The 21,289-nt window shown below is 42.6% G+C and overlaps 1 protein-coding gene and 1 long non-coding RNA gene across 5 annotated transcripts in view; one reads left to right on the top strand and one right to left on the bottom strand.

Moving 5' to 3' along the window:
* The first annotated feature begins 6,605 nt into the window (after positions 1 to 6,605).
* Positions 6,606 to 21,289, top strand: part of PARP6 (poly(ADP-ribose) polymerase family member 6) — a 79,062-nt gene continuing 64,378 nt past the window's right edge. For all 4 annotated transcript variants that reach the window (XM_082257073.1, XM_082257072.1, XM_082257071.1 and 1 more), the window contains exons 1-2: positions 6,606 to 6,725; positions 9,260 to 9,392. In XM_082257073.1, coding sequence (XP_082113199.1) covers positions 9,390 to 9,392 — 3 coding nt within the window. In that variant the 5' untranslated portion in view covers positions 6,606 to 6,725; positions 9,260 to 9,389. The remainder of the gene's footprint in view (positions 6,726 to 9,259; positions 9,393 to 21,289) is intronic.
* LOC309553221 lies at positions 10,208 to 10,691 on the bottom strand. Its single transcript, XR_014225149.1, has 2 exons — positions 10,624 to 10,691; positions 10,208 to 10,439 (listed from the first exon to the last, which is right to left on the bottom strand). It is a non-coding gene; the product is annotated as an uncharacterized lncRNA (long non-coding RNA).

The raw sequence follows: 21,289 nt of genomic DNA, 5'->3' as shown, positions 1-21,289 counted from the left end.
ATACAGGCTTTTTATGCACTTGAGAAGTATGTCAGTGACCATCGAAATATTTACCCAAAACATCATAGAATGGTTAGTTACCGAGGTACAGCTGACACAAGGCTAATCCCATCATAGAGTTAATCAAATTAGCCACCAGACAGAAACAATATGAATGAATGGGAATCCACATCTTTGATTAATCAGGATCTCACTCCAGATCAGACCTCTCGGCAACGAGCTATAGGTCTCACAGTGTATAGTAGGATTAAATCTTCATATATTTCTTGAGGTATATTGTTGATAAATATTACTATCCCATTTGAAGTAATCCAAGCCATATTCTCAGTGTCCAATAAGTAGTTGTCCATCATTTTCTTGGTCATCCTGTGTTACATAGTAGTTGAGGTTGAATAAAGACAATAGTCCATCCAGTTCAACCTGTTTAGGTGTGTGTGGCCGTAATCATCTCTCATACCTCTTAATGTTCTGATCCTTAAGCTGTACGTCCTAGAGTCTTTTGAAAGTAGCCATACTTCTTGCAGTAACTACCTTTTGTGGTAGAGAATTCCACAATCTTGTAGCCCTAACAGTAAAGAACCCCCTGCGTAGCCTGAGGTTAAAACACTTCTCCTCTAATCGCATTGTATGGTCTCGTGTTCTCATGCAATCCTTGAGACTGAATAGCTTTTTTTTCTATGCTGAGATCACCATTGAGGTATTTGTAAATTGCTATCATGTGACTGTCCCCTTTCAGTCGTCTCTTCTACAGGGAGAATAAATCAAGCGCTTGTAAACGCTCTTCATAATTAAGGTCCTCCAATCCCCTAATTAGTTTAGTTGCCCTTCTCTGGACTTTCTCCAGCTCCAACACATCCCTTCTGAGGACTGGCGACCAGAACTGGACAGAATACTCCAGATGCGGTCGGACCAGAGTTTTATAAAGGGGTAGGATTATAGTTTTATCTCTGGAATACATCCCCTTCCTTATGCATGCCAATATCCTGCCTTGGCAGCTGCAGCTTGACATTGCATACTATTGCCAAGTCTATTCTCTAACAAGACTCCTAGATCTTTCTCCATTTTTATTCCCCCAAAGGTTCCCCCCCTAAAGTGTATTGTGCTTTTATGTTTTAGTCCCCAAGTGCAAAACCTTACACTTCTCCATATTAAACCTCATTTGCCATGTAGTTGCCCACTCTATTATTTTGTTCTGGTCATTCTGTAAGATATCAGCCTCATGTTGTGAAGTTATTGCCCTGCCCAATTTTATGTCATCTGCAAAAACTGAAATCGAGCTAGTGATCCTGCCCTCAATGCTATTTATGAATAAATTGAACAAGGTTGGTCCCAGGACTGAGCCTTGGGGAACCCCACTTACCACCCCAGACCAGTCTGAGTATGCATTATATATTACCACCCTTTGGACACGCCCTTTTAACCAGTTCCGTATGCAAGAGCACACCTTGTGGTTGATGCCTGCAGACCTTATTTTATAAATTAAGCGCTTGTGGGGAACATAATACTGTCAGCAAAGATCAGGAACAGTGGTCTAGATATAGTTTTACTAAGTTTTTTGAGTACCCTTGGATGTAAGCCATATGGGCCTGGTGATTTATTTGTGTTAATTTTATCCAGCCTTATCCATATTAAAGTCTTGTTTTCTCTTTTTTTTTTTTTGGTGGTTTGGTGGTTTTGCACAGAGCAGCCAAGATCCTCCTCTTCTCCTGGCCCCTTCCTCCTGCCCCCACAGCAAGCAGCTTTCTATAGGGGTACCCGAGCCACAGAGACACAGAGCCATGGCTCGGCACCATCCCATCTCTGTCCTCATTGGCTCACTGACTTTAAATGACAGCAGCTGTAGCCAATGCTGCCCACTGTTGTGTCTCAGCCAATCAGGAGGGAGAGTCCCAGACAGCTCAGGCTCCTGTGCAACATTGCTGGATCAAGATGGGGCTCAGGTCAGTATGGGTGGGCTACTGCACACGGAAGGTTTTTTATCTTAATGCATCAAATGCATTAAGATTAAAAAAAAAAAAACCTTCTGCCATAGGAACCGCTTTAAAGTGTTACTAAACACACAACAGTAAAGTCTGCAGTAAAGCATGCTTGTTATACTCACTTTGGAACCTATGGGGTTAATCCTCTGTATTGTATAAAAAGGCTGTTCGATTCTATCTTCTCTGATCCACTCCCCCCTTTTTTTTACTGTCCCACTAAACTAATATGACCACTAACCTAATATTGAGGTTCCCTTTTTGCCACCAAAATGTCCCTGACCCATCGAGGCATAAATTCCACTAGAAAACATAGCACAATGCCTTCTTCCCATAGTGCATCCTGGAGCAGTGGCGGCCTGTCTATAGGGGACGCCGCCCCCCCCCCCCCCCCAATCTGTGGCCAGAGAAAAAAAAGATTAAAAAATGTTTTTAATTTTTCAGCCCACTAGGGGCGCCGGACCTAGTGGTGGGTATGGGGGGGGGTGGGGTTTTTCACCCCACGTGCGGCAGGCAGAGGCGCCAATTGAAGGCCTTCTGGGGGTCATCGGGCGCAGAGCAATGCCCCCCGACACTCCCCACTTTAGTGATCTCCTGGCTGTGATTGGTCCAGACTTCAGCCTGGACCAATCACACAGGAGGACATCCCGGGACCTGGTGACGTGACGCGTCCCAGCGTCACGTGATCACCTTCCCGCACGCGGCGCTGTCAGAGAGCAGAGAGGAGAGCCGCCGCCGCGCCTGAGGATTCGGAACTTCGGAAGTCAGAAGAAATGAAAAAGAGTGAGTTCGTCTCCAGTGAGTGGTCTCCACTTCTTCACAGAGTCCGCACTCCGCAGACAGTACAGTCCCGCCGCCCCGGGCCGACTCAGCACTGCAGCAGGCAGCAGCACGCAGGTCACCGGTAAGTTCAAGTGACTGATGCCTCAGGGGGGGCCCAGCCCACACCACACACTGTCCCTCACTGACCGCCACGGCAGACAAGCTGGTGGTCACTGGTCACTGCATTACCATAATTGCCATATTGATGATGGGGGCACGGCAAGCTGGTGGTCACTCACTGCATTGATGATCATGGGGGCACGGCAAGCTGGTCACTGGCACTGCATTGATGGTGGCCCTGGGGGCACGGCAAGCTGGTCACTGGCACTGCATTGATTATGGCCCTGGAGGCACGGCAAGCTGGTCACTGGCACTGCATTGATGATGGCCCTGGGGGCACGGCAAGCTGGTGGTCACTGGTCACTGCATTGCCATTGATGATGGCCCTGGGGGCACGGCTAGCTGGTGGTCACTGCATTGATGATCATGGGGGCACGGTAAGCTGGTCACTGGCACTGCATTGATGATGGCCCTGGGGGCACGGCAAGCTGGTCACTGGCACTGCATTGATTATGGCCCTGGGGGCACGACAAGCTGGTCACTGGCACTGCATTGATGATGGCCCTGGGGGCACGACAAGCTGGTCACAGGCACTGCATTGATGATGGCCCTGGGGGCACGGCAAGCTGGTCACTGCATTCACATTGATGATGGGGGCACGGCAAGGCAAGCTGGTCACTTCATTGATGATGGGGGGGGCACGGCAAGCTGGTCATGTCTAAAGCCTACATACACAGGGTATCTGTGGCCTATAAATATTACCAGCCTGTGTACAGTATATATATCAGTGTTGGAGTTACTTCATGTGCAGACCTTTACTAATTTATGAGAATTCAGTGTGCAGGCTCTAAATTATTTTACTTTTTAAATGGCATTGCTTTTCATAGGACAATTACTCCTCTTCAGAATATTAACTTTCTGTTTTAATAATTTTACTGAGTTTTATACCATCTTATACCAGGGCGCTGTGTGCCATTTACGATTAATAAATATATAGTGCATTGTACATCAGGTAAAGTGCTATGCTAAGTTAGCATAGCACTTTACCAGTGTACAATGTAATTGGCCTGGCCTGCACTGTCTTATATTGTGTACACTCACTGCTAAGCAGGCTGCTGGCCTGGCACTATATATTTATTAATAGTAAATGGCACACAGCGGCCTGGTATAAGATGGTTCCCAAGTTGGGAACCATCTTATACCAGGCCGCTGTGTGCCATTTACTATTAATAAATATATAGTGCCAGCCAGGCACGCAGCCTGCTTAGCAGTGTACACAATATAAGATTTTGTGCCGGTCTATCACATGAAATACATTTACGTTTTTGGTGGTAAATAACATGACAAAATGTGGATTATTTCAAGGGGTAACTATGAATACTTTTTCTAGGCACTGTTCCTTGATTACTGAAGGCCCCTTTAACACTTAACCTCAAAGTCACGCAATTTTTTTGGCGCAAATTCTTCTTTTTGCGCCCCCCCAAAAATTTTGAGCACCAGCCCCCACTGTCCTGGAGCCACCTCTTCCCCAAGTATACACATACACCTGGCCATCCACATGAAGTAAAAGAAAACATGATTCATCAGACCAGATCACCTTCTTCCATTTCTCCATGGTCCAATTGCGATGTTCATATGATCATTGTAGATGCTTTTAGCTGTAGACATGGGTCAACATGGGAACTCTGACTGGTGTGCAGCTACACAGCCCCATATGCAACAAACTGCGATGCACTGTACATTCTGATACCTTTATATCAAAACTAGTATTAGCATGAACTTTTTCAGCAATTTGAGCTACAGTAGCTCTTCTATTGGATTGGACTACATTGTCACAAAGAGTTTGATGCCGCTCCAGGTGAGAGATAAGTATCCAGTCTGTGCTGGGTGCACGTCTAGTCCGTGGACCATGGAAGTAGCAATTGTATAGTAAATGCTTGACAGCACTCCAGTGTCAGCGGATAAAAAGTCTTTATTTCTCCAAAAACATGACAGCACTTTGAACAGATGCCTCAAACAGCAGACGTGTTTCGCGAATCAGGTTCCTATTCAATTGGACTACATTGGCCAGCCTTCGCTCCCCACATTCATCAATGAGCCTTGGCCGCCCATGACCCTATTGCCAGTTCACCTGTTTTCCTTCATTGGTCCACTTTTGGTAGGTCCTGATCACTGCAGACTGAGAACATCCCTAAAGAGTAGCTGTTTTGGAGTTTCTCTGATCCAGTCATCTAGCCAATAAAGTATGGCTCTTGTTAATGTCACTTAAATCTATATGTCTGCCCATTTTTTTCTGCAACACATCAGCTTCAGGAACATGTTCACATGCTGCCTGATATATCCCACCCACTTTCAGATGCCATTGTAACGAGATAATCAATGTTATTTACTTTACCCGTCAATGGTCATAATATTATGGCTGATCGGTGTAATTACATTATGGTTATCATCTATGCCAGTGTGTGTTTGTTGCTATTGCAATTATTACATTTATTTTTTTTATTTATTTTTTTTTCCTAGTGTGTTTAGGGATCTTGGGCACGTATTGCTCTAATAGGGAGTATAAGGATGGTTACTAGATATAATATATCTTTTTTTGTTTTCTATGTATATTTTGTTCATGCTCATTTGTACCTGTATATGTTGCTATTTGCATAATCTGTACTTGCAAGCTTACTGGCTAAAGGTTTTATACGATATTAATAACATAGTATATTATTTACACATTTCCTCTGATTAACATGACAAATGATATGTCACCTACAGTATATTACAAAGAAACATGAAGATGATGCTTTAAATGTGTATATATATATATATATATATATATATATATATGTGTGTGTGTGTGTATTGGGTACCATTATTCCCTGCTGTAGAAGAAGAGTCATGTGACTTGCAGAGGATAATCTGCACATGCGTACTGAGCTCTCAGCTGCCATCAGAACAGGAATAACAAAGGCTGGAGCAGCTGTGCCCGTGACAGCCAGAGATAACCATCTTTTGAGAGACTCATCTGGAGATATATCTGTGAAGGATGAGTGGCCCTGTTTAGAGACAGTCTTCACTTAAAGGAGATGGCAGATTACAGCTGATCCAGAAGAGACATCCATCAGCTGAGAGATATTCAGGAAATTCCTTGACAGCTGTCACCTGAGACAGAAATCCTAAAAGACGGTCATCAGCGACAGCCTGAGACCTCCAAATCTATCCGCTGTTTGAGAAACGTCCTTTCGCTAAGACGATCGTCTGCTGTTCTACAGCACCTGCCTGCCCTTCCCAAGATCTGTCCCTCTCTCCTACACACAGTGACAGCAGCATCCGAGGTCCCTCAGTCATTCCCCCACCCTCATTCCTTCTGTTCCCCTTTCATTTCTGCTCACTCTCTGTCATCCTCCTCCCATCATTTGTTTGTGATTGGTCCTGCTCCTTTTGTCTGACAGTCTATTCTGTATTTGTCTTTACCCAGTCACCACAGCTACATATCTATATCTATCTATCTATCTATCTATCTATCTATCTATCTATCTATCTATCTATCTATCTATCTATCTATCTATCTATCTATCTATCTATCTATCTATCTATCTATCTATCTATCTATCTATCTATCTATCTATTTATCTATCTATCTATCTATCTATCTATCTATCTATCTATCTATCTATCTATCTATCTATCTATCTATCTATCTATCTATCTATCTATATCTGTCGATCATCACTACATAAAAAAAAAAAACTTATATAAGAATCGCTATAAAAATCATCATCGATATATAGAAAACAAACTCCCAAAGAGAAATATTTATTTGCAATACAGCATCATAGATATATACTGAAGCTTACACTGAACACACCAGAAGATGTGAGTATGCAAACCAAGCTGATGTTTTTGTTTGCATGTAATCTATAAGCCTGCTTTATATTGTACTGTGTGTTTGTTTCTGTTGTTTCTGTTGTGATTCTGTTCAGGGTTGATGGTTTTTAGGATGTACAGAGGCAGCAAGGAAAAAAGGAGAGATGGTGTCTATAGTATGGTAATGAGCACTCCTCCCTGGCTGGAAGGCCTTGATCACAACAGTAAAACAGTGGAAAAGCCAGGGATATTCACCTGTTTTCTAATGCTTTTACTGTAATAGTATGGTTGGTAACATCCTCTATATAGTATTCTTTTTTTCTTTTGTAAATACCTTATTTGGCTTTTTTTTTAAGAAGTTGAAATAAGGGGTACAGAAAAAAAAAGAAAGGGGTGAATTACACATACCATGACGTGCCTCTTACTTTAACTGGAATTGAAAATATGATTCAGTGTCACATTATGTGATCATAGAGAAAGAGAAAAAGAATACCGATAGAGGTAGATGTAAGAATAAATGAAAAAAAAAGGAGGAGGGTGCATTACACCACCCAGATAGGAGGACTGCAATAAAATATGTTTGCGGACTGAGAGTAGGCCGAGGGACCTACATTGGACGAAAATCAGTGGTACCTAAAGTTAAAGTGGATGTAAACCTCAGACATGAAATATGTACAAAGCACTCTATAGTGTGTACTTGTCTCAATTAAGAGCACAAAGTGTCATGGCTGTCTGCTGCCTTGTTCCTCTGCCATCTGCATGAATTACTTCTGAGGAGTTTTCCTGACACCAAGAGAAAAATGGTGACAGGGAGGGAGCTCCAGCTAATTGACAGCCTCAAATCTGTTCCGATGAGCTGTCTAAAGTGGGGGGGGGGTCCCTGCCAGTGTCATTTTTGCAGTAACAGTGCATATGTATAGCACTGATTACTGCAGTAATGTCACTGGTAACCCCAAAAGTGTAAAAAATGTCAGTCAAGGGTCCGATCTGTCCGCCGCAATGTCGCAGTACCGAAAAAAAAATCGCAGATCGCCGCCATTACGCGTTAAAAAAACCCACCAAAAATGACAAAAATCTTTCCCTTTGTTAGTAAACGCGATAACTTTTGCGCAAACCAATCAAAATACGCTTTTTGCGATTTTTTTTACCAAACATATGTAGCATAAAACAAATTGGCCGAAAATGTTAAAAAATTTTGATTTTTAAATTTTTTTGGGGGGAATTTCATATAAAAAAATGTGAAAAATATTGTTATTTTTGCAAAATTGACGCTCTTTTTTTGTTTATAGCGCATGATCAAAAAATCGCACAGGTGATCAAATACCACCAAAAGAAAGCTCTGTTTGTGGGAAAAAAAGGACGTCAAATTCGTTTAGGTACAACGTCACACGACCGCGCAATTGTCCGTTAAAGTCACGCAGTAAAAAATTGCAAAAAAAAAACCCTGGTCTTTTAGCAGCCAAATCCTAACCAAAGTGGTTAAGGTGAATTTCTGCCAATAAAACCACATTTTCATGAATTGTTCATTCTTGCTTTGAAGTAAGTTATACTGGCCATATCCATACTGTATAGATTTTCGGATGAGAATATTCATACAAAAATTCTTTGTACATTCCATGAATGGACAAATGTCATTCGAAAAAATTTCACTTGTTTTAACATTTGATTTTAAAATGAATTTAATTTCTGAACGAAAACCCCATACATTGTCTGAAAATTCATTAGATCGAGAAAAGTTTTCTATTTTTCACCTTTGAATTTTCCCATCACTGTGGTAGAAATTATCGGCGATTTGACCCCACTAGAGATAAGAAAATCAAACAAATGTTCTTAAAACGAAAATCTATACGTGTGTGGCCAGCATTAGTTCTTCTATATCCTATATAGAGTATTCTTACAGTAAAGCCATTGACGTTGTCTTCTGACAATTTCTCTCGTTCCACCTTCGCTCACTCCTGTGATAACTTTGATTTGTTAGATTTATCTTGTTATATTTTAATACATGTTTTGTATTTTTTTTTCTGTTAACTTTTTTTATCTGAGTATAGATTTGTTTGTCCCAAGCATGTTTGAAGCCATTTAAATAACATTTTTGAATACCCTATTTAAATAAGACAAAATTAGGAAGATGTTTTTTGTATAGTATAATATGCAATATATTAAAGTGGACCCCCCCAATTCCATTACAGGCTATCTTAAACTCTGTTTAATCTGCAGTTGCCATGGTGCTGCACATGTGATCACTTATGACACCGTCCATTTGATGGCTCGACAGTTGGGTTTGAGAGCACAAACATTTGTGACAGTTATCATTCACGGCATAACTGTAATGTAATCATTTTGGGAAACAGATACATTGATGGGTTTAGTTCCACTTTAGCTGCATACCTGTTTGATCCCCAGTGCTTTTCCTCCCCTCTGTGCCATGCTGGCAACTATTGGGTCTTTTTTTCCTTGTATTCACCTCCAACACGCAATTATCTTTTGCTTTATTACTACTGTGCATAGTTCTTCTTTGTAACCTATTTGCTCTCTTTTTACAGGGGGCAGTGATCCCCTCAATTTGGTATACCAGTATGCCGGTATATTTGATAATGATAGGCCTGCTGGTACATGGGGCATTGGCCCTCCAGCCCTGAAACAGCGACAAGGTGATTCTCCACTTCAGCACAAATGGTGAGAGTCCAAAATTTTAGGAACAATGAGAATTTAATTTCATAAGAGTTCTTCACTTTTCTTATTACTGCCTGCTGCTGTATTGTTTCTGGAAGCCAGTTTGTGTGCCCAGCTATGCTTTTGTATGTACATATAATGATGTAATCGCATTTCCAGTACTATGGCTGGCCATACATTATACAATTTTCTTACAATTTTCTGTACAATTTTCTTTAGATTTACCTTCAACTATGTAGTACAAAGGCCTGCCTAATTGGATACAATGAAAAGTGTTGCTTAGTTTTGACCTCATATTATATGGTTTTTGGTAAATCTAACAGAAAATTGTACAAGAAAATTGAACATGTATAGCCAGCCTATGGACATGTGTCCAGTCAAAATGAACCATGTTTATATGCCTGTAAACTTCACTTTTACAAATATACACTAGCAGTAAAGTTATTTTTCACCACGTTAGCCATGGACCCTGTTTACACGGTGTCCATTCAGCCTCGGCAGGGTATCCTAGATTGTTCCCCTGCTGAGTCAGACTAGTACAGTGTACAGTAGGTTTCACATTTGTGACTTTTGTGTACATTTTACAATGTAAATTTTCTTCCATGGAAAAAACAAGCCCACATAATTTCTCTAGGTGAACCAATGTTCATGGACTTGTGTCCACTTATGTTTGCCCACCTCCAGTCTGGTCAGTAAAAGCAGACTCGAAAAAAAACCTTTTCCATTTAGCACAATGGACCTGAACAGACCAAGAGATGGGTGGATAAAGACATATACAAGTCTGCTTACATACAACCCACCTGTAGAGATATTGTGTCGTCCATTTTGATCCATGTACTCATGTATCAAAAACGGGCAGGTGGACTGCCCGTGTGAAAGGGGTCATAGATAGCAGTAGGAAAGTAAAAATGTATGGGATACCTTTCACTGGCTAACTGAATATATTTTTATTTTCTTCAGGCATGGTTGTAACCATTTATTAATGTTCATACTATATAGTAGTTACTTTAGTGTTTAAAGATGAAGTTTAGGTATGCCTATTTTCACATGCTTGGACCAATGTAAGTATGTATGTGCCATACCTGTGGGATCCCCATGAAGGCTGGAAATCACTTTAGAAGGCACCGCTACTCCAGTGATCTCCACTAGCTTTCAGGTCCTGTGCTGAGCAACTGCCTTCATGCATTGTCAACAAAGGAGGTCACTTTCTTAAGATGGGCGCCCTTCAGGGAACACTGTGCATTCTCTCAGTAAATGCAAAGCGTTCTCTGATTAAATGAAGTGAATAGACAGGGCAGTCACTTCATCCAATCAGGGACAAACACCTCCCTGTCCCTTTATACCTATTATCTATTACATAGAGGGGAGTGGTTCTGTAGTTTAACTGGGAAAGCTGATAAAATTGTTTGAGATTTCAGACACTGGATTTCTATTAGGATCAGAAAGTATTTTTGTGTACTTGTAACAAATGTACTTAGCCTGAAAAAAACAAAACAAAGGCAGCTGCCACATCTAAGGGCTAGTGAGCATAAATATATTACATTTTCTGGTTTTAGATTAAGATATACTTTAGGCTTGTTTTACCCCTGTATGTATGTTATGATATTTTATGGTTTGTTAGTTTAGAAAGAGGTTGAAATGACCTTTTGTGTAAACTTGATGAAATGGAGGAGATATTAAAAGAGGCAAAAGCTGCTTGAGGTGACATTAATTGAAAGCGCACATTCATATTCTATAAGCAGCATTTAGTAGGCATGGTGGTTGGGTAATCAGAGGGTAGTAATGTCAGTTTGTAGTTTTTAATGTGTAATGGATCAACTGGCACCCTGACTGGGTACCTCCGTTGACGGATGCTCCTAGTGCTTCCCAAGGGCTCCACGCACTCCACCAGACACCATAACCACCGCAGACCCCACGAACCACCGCAGCTTGGTTGGGGTCTTGCCGTCTCCTACCCACCCTGTGCCAATGACAAGGCTCCAGGTTCCAGTGGGTGAACCTCTCTTTCCCCAGAGAGTGAAGCAGGAACAAGCTCTTACAAGAACTTAGTGATTATTCAAGGGAGTATGAAGAGCCTAACAATCCCTTGTAGCAGATTCCCCTAATAAGAAACAGGACTCTAGATTGAGGGTAAAGTAGAACTCAAACTGTTTATTCAAACACATGCACAAAGAGATATACACTGTGGGACAATCCCCCCTCCCCCTTAGCAGCCAATCCACATACACATATACATCCCATAATAATTTTATCTTAAGGCAGACAGAAACAAGAGAACAATGGAATACAGGCACTTACCAATAACAAATCCCACCCCATCTCACTATCTAGCAAGGGTCTATAAGACACTCCTGCAATATTCTAGCAATCCGAAAAGTCAAACCATTCATCTTCTTTTTTTTCCCAAAAAATTCATCTTCATACATCTCCTGAGAGATATTGCTGGCAAATATTACTATCCCATCTGAAGCCATCCAAGCCATTCTCTCAGCGTCCCCCAAGTATCTGTCCCTCACTCCTAGTGATGGTGAACACCGTCACGTAATGTTTGTAAATTTGCGTTTTGAGTCTTTGCAGTTAAAGCGGTGTTCCAGCTGGGGGAAAAAAAAATCAAAAATCAGCACCTATAAATACAGTAGCTGCTTACTTTTAATATATAGACACTTACCTGTCCAGGGAGCCCCCTATGTCGGCACGCCATCCGATTTTCGGATCAGCTGCCGGGTGCCGCTGCCACAATTTGTTGTAAGGGAAACTGGCAGTGAAGCCTTTCGGCTTCACGGCCGGTTCCCTACTGCGCATGCGCGAAGATCTCTATGCTTTCTAATTGGCCCAGTGGTGGAGGAAGGAGGAGGGCGGCTGAACTTCTGAGGAAAGGTGCCGCTGCGCTGTCTCCCAGAAGTGGGGTAGGGTACCTGTCAAAAACAGGTACCTGTCTCCCCTGAAACGTGCCAAATGTGCCAACAGATGGGGGGGAGCATATCAGCGTAAGTTCCACTTTTGGGTGGAAGTCCGCTTTAAAAAAAAAAGGTGATTGTTATCTGATCCCTAAAATTGCCAGGATTGGCCAGAAGTTGGTTTGTCTTTGGGTACTGCAGTTCTTAACAGACCTGACTTAGGGGGAACAAATGTCAGTGAGTGTGAAGTTTTTGGTGAACAGATTATTGTTTTTCAGAGGAAGAATAATTGTTGGTGTTACCTGAAGTACAAATAATCAAATGGCGACCACTACACACAAATATCTATATTCTTTTTTTTAACAAAACAGGGTTGCTCTTCATTGTGAAAAAAAGAATGGTACAGATAAAACAAAGGTGTTACAGATTTACATATCATTGAAACAGGAGATACTCAGGCATTATACAAATATATCGGACCATTTAACATATGCTGTACACGAGAGTCAGAATTACGCCACAGAACAACAGCAGTCTAGCTATGGTTGCTAGATTTTTTCATACTTCACAGGGCAATTCCTATTAATATAAGTCAATTTATACATTGGCAAGGCCCCATTGACGATGGCCTCCCACGATGTCATTGTGGGGGGGGGGGGGGGGGGTAGCCCACTTAAGTATAATTTCTTTCTTCACATAGTATAGCAAAAAGGAGATCAGTTGCCTAGTGCATCTAGGCCTCTGGACATCGCCCGGTATGTTCAGGAGAGCCAATTCCGGAGTGCAGGGGACCGAGAGTTGTAAGCGGGTGTTGATGATGTCAAACACCTCCCTCCAGAACTGGGCCCCCCCGTGGGCATGTCCAGAACATATGAAAATATGTACTCTCCAACGTGAGACATCTAGTACAATTAGGGGACCTTCGGGGGTAAATTCTGTGCAGTCTCTGGGGAGTATAATACACTCTATGTAAGCAGTCCTTCCAGGCCTCTTTGTCCAAGTTGGGTATGTCAGTCAGCCACTGTTGCCATAGCCTAGCTATCCTCTGAGAATCCACCCTCATTAAAGTAGCATATATCGCTGACAAGGGTTTAGATAGCGTTTCCCGTAATATCTATATTATTTAAAGTGGAACGCTGAATTTGCTGTGGTCAGATTTTTGTAACTCCTCACTGCAATCCCAACAGTACCTTAAAAGGAACCTGTTGGTAGGGATAAGGTTGTGGTTTTGTTCTTGATTGGACCAAAGTAGGATTCGGTCTGAACTTTGCCTGTTCAGGGAACAGATGGACTAAAAGGAATGTTAATTGCATTTTCCTGCCAGTTCTTTTTTTTTAACATCATAGGGACCAATTTCCCTCAAAATACATAACACACCCTTTAGTTTGGGGGCTCTCCATCCAGTCAGGGCAATGCCATATACAGGTAGTTTAAATGGTCTCCCATGGTACTTGTTTGAAAACCCCTTGCCTATTAGTCTTAAAACTTCCAGAATTAATTTTAAAGATTCCCATTGGCTTCAATGAGGGTCAGATTAACAGTGAACCTGTGAGTTGTTCTGCCAACCTCCCTACCTGTTGGCATACTCCTTTATAACAGCTTAGTTAGTCATTGATACAGAACACACAAGCATCCAGTGACATGTTAGGACACTTGAGCTGCATATTAATTGCAAATCAGATCAGGTCAGTGAGCATTAACACAAAGGATAAGGATAACAGACCTGGAGCTTGTACCTTTAAAAACAAATTGTTGTATATACAATTGTTGCTTTACAGTTTACCTGCATACTGACACCCTCCTGCCCTTTAGGGGTTCTAAATAATCATTAGTCCCCTGTGGTTGGCTGTCAAAGCTCACATGATCAGGAGCCATTTTCACTGGTTCCTGTTCGTTAACAGTGACTGGAGCTGTACGTTAGAACAACATACTGAAAGAGACAGTGGGAACTTTTAGACAATGAAGGAAAACTTCAAACAAGCTCAATAGCTCTGGCAAGCCAGCTCCCGCACAGCAAAGCTTCCCTCGATGGGCATCCACCAGATCAAAGAAATACAGAAAGAAGCGTCAGACCAAAATCAGATAAGAGTCCAAAATAATGTTAATTTTGATTTTAAAATGTAAAAAACAGCCAACGCGTTTTGGGGTCAAAACCACTCCCCTTTCATCACTGCTCAATGCAGGAAAAAACTTGGCTGGACTCAGAGAAAGCAGTGATGTCACAAATCTATATTGTAACCAGTCATAGGCGTGCACACAGGGTGTGCCTGGCAGTGGGGGAACCGGAGGAGAGGCGGCTGCGCTGTGGGCTGTTTATCCCCCTTCCCCGCTGGCACCGCTGCGCTCACGATTTTTTTTTTCTCACCGCCGCCCCCAGCAGCAAAAAACTCTGTTAACTGTGCATGCACAATACGTGTTTATTGAAAGCTGTTTTAATACATTTTAAAATGTTTGCTTACATTTACTTATAAGAGTGTGTGTGTGTATACACACACACAAACACACACGTGTGTGTTTGAGCTTTGGGGTATACACCCTAATGCAATAGGCTGCACACACCTTTCAACCAGTATTAGACTCATTCTCATGAAGGAACAACTTGACAGTAGTTACTGAACAGCAATGCTGTCAAGTTGTTTCTCCATGACAGTGTTTCTCAACCTTTTTTCAGTCAGGGTGCCCTTGAAAAGTATTTTCAGTCTTGAGGCACCCTTTTCCAAGGCTTGGTTCACCTTACTGTGTGTTGCCGAACACACGCAAAATTGCGCTCGTTCCTGACACACAGACAAATGCTCTGCTCTTTAGGGGTGCCAATAATTATTATTGGTACCCCACACATTGAAAAACATGGGGTGCTTTTAGTGTGGCCCAATTTAAAAAAAAAAAAAGGGTCAGGGACTTTTTTACCTCCATTTCTGCGAGTAGGGAAGCCCATTAAAATAAATGGGTTGCCCTACACGTAGCAAGCAGCCACACAGATGTGAACCAAGGGCTTGTACACATGTCAACTTGGAGGGGCGGTAAAACCACATGATTGAGCTATTTTTACCACCCCCAACTTCTCCCCCTTTAGCTGCTAAGGCAGCTGCTGGAGGTGTACCCAGGGTGAATGGGGCTGCACTGCAACCACCAAGCAACTGTGTGCATTGCATGGTTGCGGTGTGGTAATGCTGCATTTACGGGCTTAAAAAAGGTGGTGAGGAGGCAACATATTGCCTCTTTACCACATGTTAAATGCTTATGAAAAGAAATCTGAGAAATCTTTTCAGAGTAGCAGCAGTCCTTGCTGCTATCACAAACAAGCCCTACAAAAGCAGTTCTGATGGTACAGGAATAGGGGGGTCAGGATTAAAACATACATACATACACATACACATATACAGACACACACACACACATACACAAACACATGTACAAACACACACACACACATACAGACACAGGTACATGCATATACAGACACACATGTACACATACACATATACACACACATATATATATACACACACACGCATATATACACACACAAACAAGCATATAAACACACACACACACACACACACTGATATATATATATATATATATATATATATATATATATATATATATATATACATACAGTATCTCACAAAAGTGAGTACACCCCTCTCATTTTTGTAAATATTTTAATTATATCTTTTTATGTGACAACACTGAAATAATGACACTTCGCTACAATGTAAAGTAGTGGGTGTACAGCTTGTATAACAGTGTAAATTTGATGTCAGCTCAGTTACTCAACACACAGCCATTAATGTCTAAACTGCTGGCAACAAAAGTGAGTACACCCCTATGTAAAAATGTCCAAATGGGGCCCAAAGTGTCAATATTTTGTGTGGCCACCATTATTTTCCAGCACTGCCTTAACCCTCTTGGACATGGAGTTCACCAGGGCTTCACAGGTTGCCACTGGAGTCCTCTTTCGCTCCTCCATGACGACATCACGGAGCTGGAGGATGTTAGAGACCTTGCGCTCCTCCGCCTTACGTTTGAGGATGCCCCAAAGATTCTCAATAGGGTTTGGGTCTGGAGACATGCTTTGCCAGTACATCACCTTTACCCTCATGTTCTTTAGCAAGTCAGTGGTTGTCTTGGAGGTGTGTTTGAGGTTGTTATGTTGGAATACTGCCCTGCGGCCCAGTCTCTGAAGCGAGGGGATCATGCTCTGCCTAGGTATGTTACAGTACATGTTGGCATTCATGGTTCCCTCAATGAACTGTAGCTTCCCAGTGCCGGCAGCACTCATGCAGCCCCAGACCATGACACTCCCACCACCATGCTTGACTGTAGGCAAGACACACTCGTCTTTGTACTCCTCATCTGGTTGCCGCCACACACGCTTGACACCATTTGAACCAAATAAGTTTATCTTGGTCTCATCAGACCACAGGACATGGTTCCAGTAATCCATGTCCTTAGTCTGCTTGTCTTCAGCAAACAGTTTTTCTTGCTTTCTTGTGCATCATCTTTAGAAGAGGCTTCCTTCTGGGATGACAGCCATGCAGACCAATTTGATGCAGTGTGCGGCGCATGGTTTGAGCACTGACAGGCTGACCCCCCACCCCTTCAACCTCTGCAGCAATGCTGGCAGCACTTATATGTCTTTTTCCCAAAGACAACCTCTGGATATGACGCTGAGTACGTGCACTCAACTACTTTGGTCGACCATGGCGAGGCCTGTTCTGAGTGGAACCTGTCCTGTTAAACCACTGTATGGTCTTGGCCACCATGCGGCAGCTCAGTTTCAGGGTCCTGGCAATCTTCTTATAGCCTGGGCCATCTTCATGTAGAGCAACAATTTTTTTTTTTTTAGATCCTTATAGAGTTCTTTGCCATGAAGTGCCATGTTGAACTTCCAATGACCAGTATGAGAGAGTAAGAGCGATAACACCAAATTTAACACACTTGTTCCCCATTCACACCTGAGACACCTGAGTAACAGTAACAAGATACATGACAATGGGGAGGGAAAATGGCTAATTGGGCCCAATTTGGACATTTTCACTTAGGGGTGTACACACACACACACGCATATACACATGCATATATACACACACACACACACACACTCGACCGAGCTCTCTATCAGTGCCGATGTACAGTTCGGCAGGGGATTGGGAGATCGGGTTCATCTGACAGCCCTTCTCTCCCATGATCCCGTGGCACACCTGAGAACCTCTGGCGACACATCAGTGTGCTGCGGCACACTGGTTGAGAAAGGCTGCTCCATGAGAAGAGTTTAGTACTGGTTCCAATATGTTTCTGTGAAATCACTGTATTCTTCAATCCATCAGTAACTGTTGAGCTCTTTTATTTAATTTTGGCCTAGCGCACCTTTTTGCATTTCTTCCATGACAGCTTGGTCTGTGTTCTGGAAGGGCGCAGGAGCACACTCTCAGCACACGAAAGTGGTGCCTTGCTGCTGCACATATGTGATAGGCAGTCAGACAAGTAATTGTAAAAATTGTTTTAAATAACAAGCACTTCATACTTACCTGCTTTGTACAATGGTTATGCTTTGTACCTTGGTTTTGCACACTGCAGCCCCAATCCTGCTCCTCTGGGGAATGCAATAAGTTAAACCAACCACTTTAAGCATAACAAACTGTGTAACTAAAAACCCAATTAAAGCTTCTGTATTTACAATGCAATGCAGTTAGGCTGTACATAAAATAATACAATGTTTTTTTTTTTCCAATGGTTTTTGTTACATTTTAGAAAGGTGTACAGGTATACAAAATACAACATGGTAGAAACAAGGTGGTGGTTCACCACAATCAATAGATACTGTACATACAAGAAAAAAGGGAACAGTATGCATTCACATTCAATGTTCTCGGGTACATGGCCAGTAATACATATAAAAATAAGAAGTGTAAACATAAGAAACAGCTAAAGAGAAATCAACTTGACCATCCAGTTAACCGTGGAAACACAACCAGTGGAGAGTAGAAGATAACACAGGCTCAATTATCGTTATCCTGACTATTAAAAATCAGTACATCCATGCCCAGTGACAGGGAAGACCGCCAAGCACAGCAAGTGCTCTGGATACAACGTAGAAAGGAACACCACTCCAGGTGAAGCCAGAAAGCCAATTTCAACAATGATCACCCTTGACAGGCACCGGCCCAACTCGCCACTACAACAGTCCAGAAAAAAGAAAAAAGCGGTAGCACTCCGTAATGGGATACTGATGACAACTTTATTGCCAGACTGACAAAATAAACAGCACAGTCACACAGAAATGTTGATGTGTTTCACACAGGGGAGTAAGTGCTTGATCAGAAGTGCTCTCCCTGTATCTGGAAGATCCCCACCACCAGCATATGTTTAAATCCAGGCCTCATGGCTCGAGTGTGGGGGGGCAACCGCCCTTCTCTTATGCCATGGGGGCCATCCCACAGCACTAGAATAGAGCATATAAAGAATTGGAAACATAAAAAGGAACACATATAGACTGACCAGCCGATCCAGGAATACTGCACGACAGAAGAAATTCACAGAAGTGTCCTGTCAAGTATTTCATTCCATTCAGGCCTTTTCAAAAAGTTTGACTTTATCATTCAAGATTGCAGAAAGACATTCACTGACCATGGTACAGGATAATTTGGTTTGACAAGATCAAATTGTGCCATGGGTATCCTCCAAGATCTAGCTCTGGAGATTTTAGCTGCCACAAAAATGAAGGCAATTATTTGTCTCAGATGTTTCTGGGCCTCCTCCACTGGGCTGTTAAGCTTTGAATGTTGTGGGGATTTTTTCAGGTTTACCAAGATAAGGGAGTTGATAAATTTATAAATGTGTATTCAAAAATGTTTCACCTTCAGGCAATATATAAAACGCCATCCTTTTCTGCCCACAGCCCCTGAAAACAGAGCAGGGAGGCCTCTGAGACATGAGAAGCGATTTAAACTGGGACCATATACCATCTCATCTGCTTGTTTTTTTTTCATTAATTTTGCTGCAGCTAATGGTTAAGAGCCGGTTCACACTGGGGCGACTTGTCAGGCGACTTGGTCTTCCTGTTGTGCCACTTCCTGGCGGCTATCCTGGGTTCTCTCCAGGAGCTGGCCAATTTGGTATACAGGGGTCCTTGGTCATGCCTCAGCCTTCCATTTCCCACTAGGACCACACTTCGGGTTTGGGATAGGGCCGGGCGAAGGCTCCGGAAGCCCTCTGTTAGATCCCCCTACTGCCCGTTGTGGGCAATCCCTGCCTTGGTCATTTGCGCACGGTACTGGACCCCCAGGTGTGAAGATTTTGAAAGATATTTTCTCCCCCGCTGGGTTGCTGTCCTTCCAGGAGCTTAGGAGTAAGCATAGATTACCAGGCTGGATGTATTTCCGTTATCTGCAGTTGTGGCACGCCTTCCGTGCTCAGTTCCTGACTCCGCTGACCCTGGGCATGGACCCTATAGAAGAGCTGTAGGCTCAGGAGACACTCCCTAAGCCTCTCTCCGCACTTTATTTGGATCTGCTGCGGATAGAATATCCTAAACTGGACAGGCTGTGGGACTCATGGAAGGCAGACCTTCCTGAACTAGGGAAGACTGTGAAGACTGCCTTGACGGGAGCATCCGGTTGTTGATTTCCTCCAGAGACAAACTAATTCAGGTGAAGTTTCTGCATAGGGTATATTACACCCCCCAGAGGCTTTGCAGAATATACCCCCAAAGGTCTCAGAGTTGTCCCCGGGGTGAGATGGGTGTGGGTACGTACCTACATATGTTCTGGAGCTGCCCCAGGAGCGCTTAGTACTGGGCGGCAGTGGTTGAAATTATTAACTACCGCCTCCAGCTTTCTCTCCCACAGTCTTCTGACTTTTCACTGTTGTGCATTTAAGATGATGACCAGAGGCCTAGATGCACTAAACTTCTGTTGAGTTATCTCTTTTACTATGCCAAAAGGGAAGTTATTCTGCACTGGAATAGACGATCCCCCCCTCGATAGGGGCTTGGGAAAAGGCTATAAACACAGCTCTCCCTCTCTACAAACTGACATATATTAACAGGAATTGTCCTAAAATATTTGAAAGGGTTTGGCTGCCATGGACGGCTTAATTCACGCAGTTGTGCTGATGTGGTGACCCTTTCTCAGGGTACAATTGTGCTCCCGGACTGATTGGTTTTTGCTATTTCCTGAGAGGAGATGTATCCACTGTGATATGATTTTCATGTTGTGGCTATAAGTTGACACCCTCTGTATACCGCTGTACACTCACCATTCACTTCTGTATACCTTGTTTTGTATGATTCAATAAAGGAACAGTTTGGTTGTTAAAAAAAAGAAAAATAGGGGTTTTACCCATTCCCTACTTCATCTAGTAGTGTAGAAAATATATTGATCTTACAATAAAAATTACATAGTGGATGGATGTTACAACTTAGCAAGCACATTATCTAGGTCTTTAGCAGTTATAAAAGACTTAGCAGGTCACTCTATAGGAATGAGTCCTGTCAATATCAGGCCCTGTTTACACCTGAGTGATTTTCTGTTAAAGCTTGCAGCTCTTCGCTCAACAAACATATTCTCATTCATTTCAATGGCCCTTGTTCACATCTGAGCGTTTTGCCGCCTGTAACAAAACGTTTGTCGCTCACAAAAGTACATGAGCTTATTTTAGGCAGATTGGCCCCTTTTTTAGTATGTTTTCTGGCAAAACAGCAGCTCTCCACCTCTAATCTTCTCCCCCCTAGTGATCTCTATTCGCTAAAATAGAAACACCAGAAGCTTGAATACACAATGTACATTGCTTGTAAAACGTTTCTAAAATGCTTGGAATACGCTTGCAAAACTCTCAAATAAAAACGCTTGAAAGTCGTTCTGCTCAGGTGTGAATGGGGCCTTAGGTCTGAAGCCGCATGCTGTCCACTGAGAGAGCTGTGCAACGGCCATGACACCCATGCACCTGGAAGGAAGACCGTCAATAGAAAATTAGAAGGCTGACTTTCTTTACTTAGCT

The sequence above is a fragment of the Pelophylax lessonae genome (genome assembly GCF_965119305.1).
Source record: "Pelophylax lessonae genome assembly, chromosome: 4".
NCBI classification, from domain to species: Eukaryota; Metazoa; Chordata; class Amphibia; order Anura; family Ranidae; genus Pelophylax; species Pelophylax lessonae.
The sequence above is the reverse complement of the archived record's forward strand: the minus strand, read 5'-3'. Positions and strand labels throughout refer to the sequence as shown.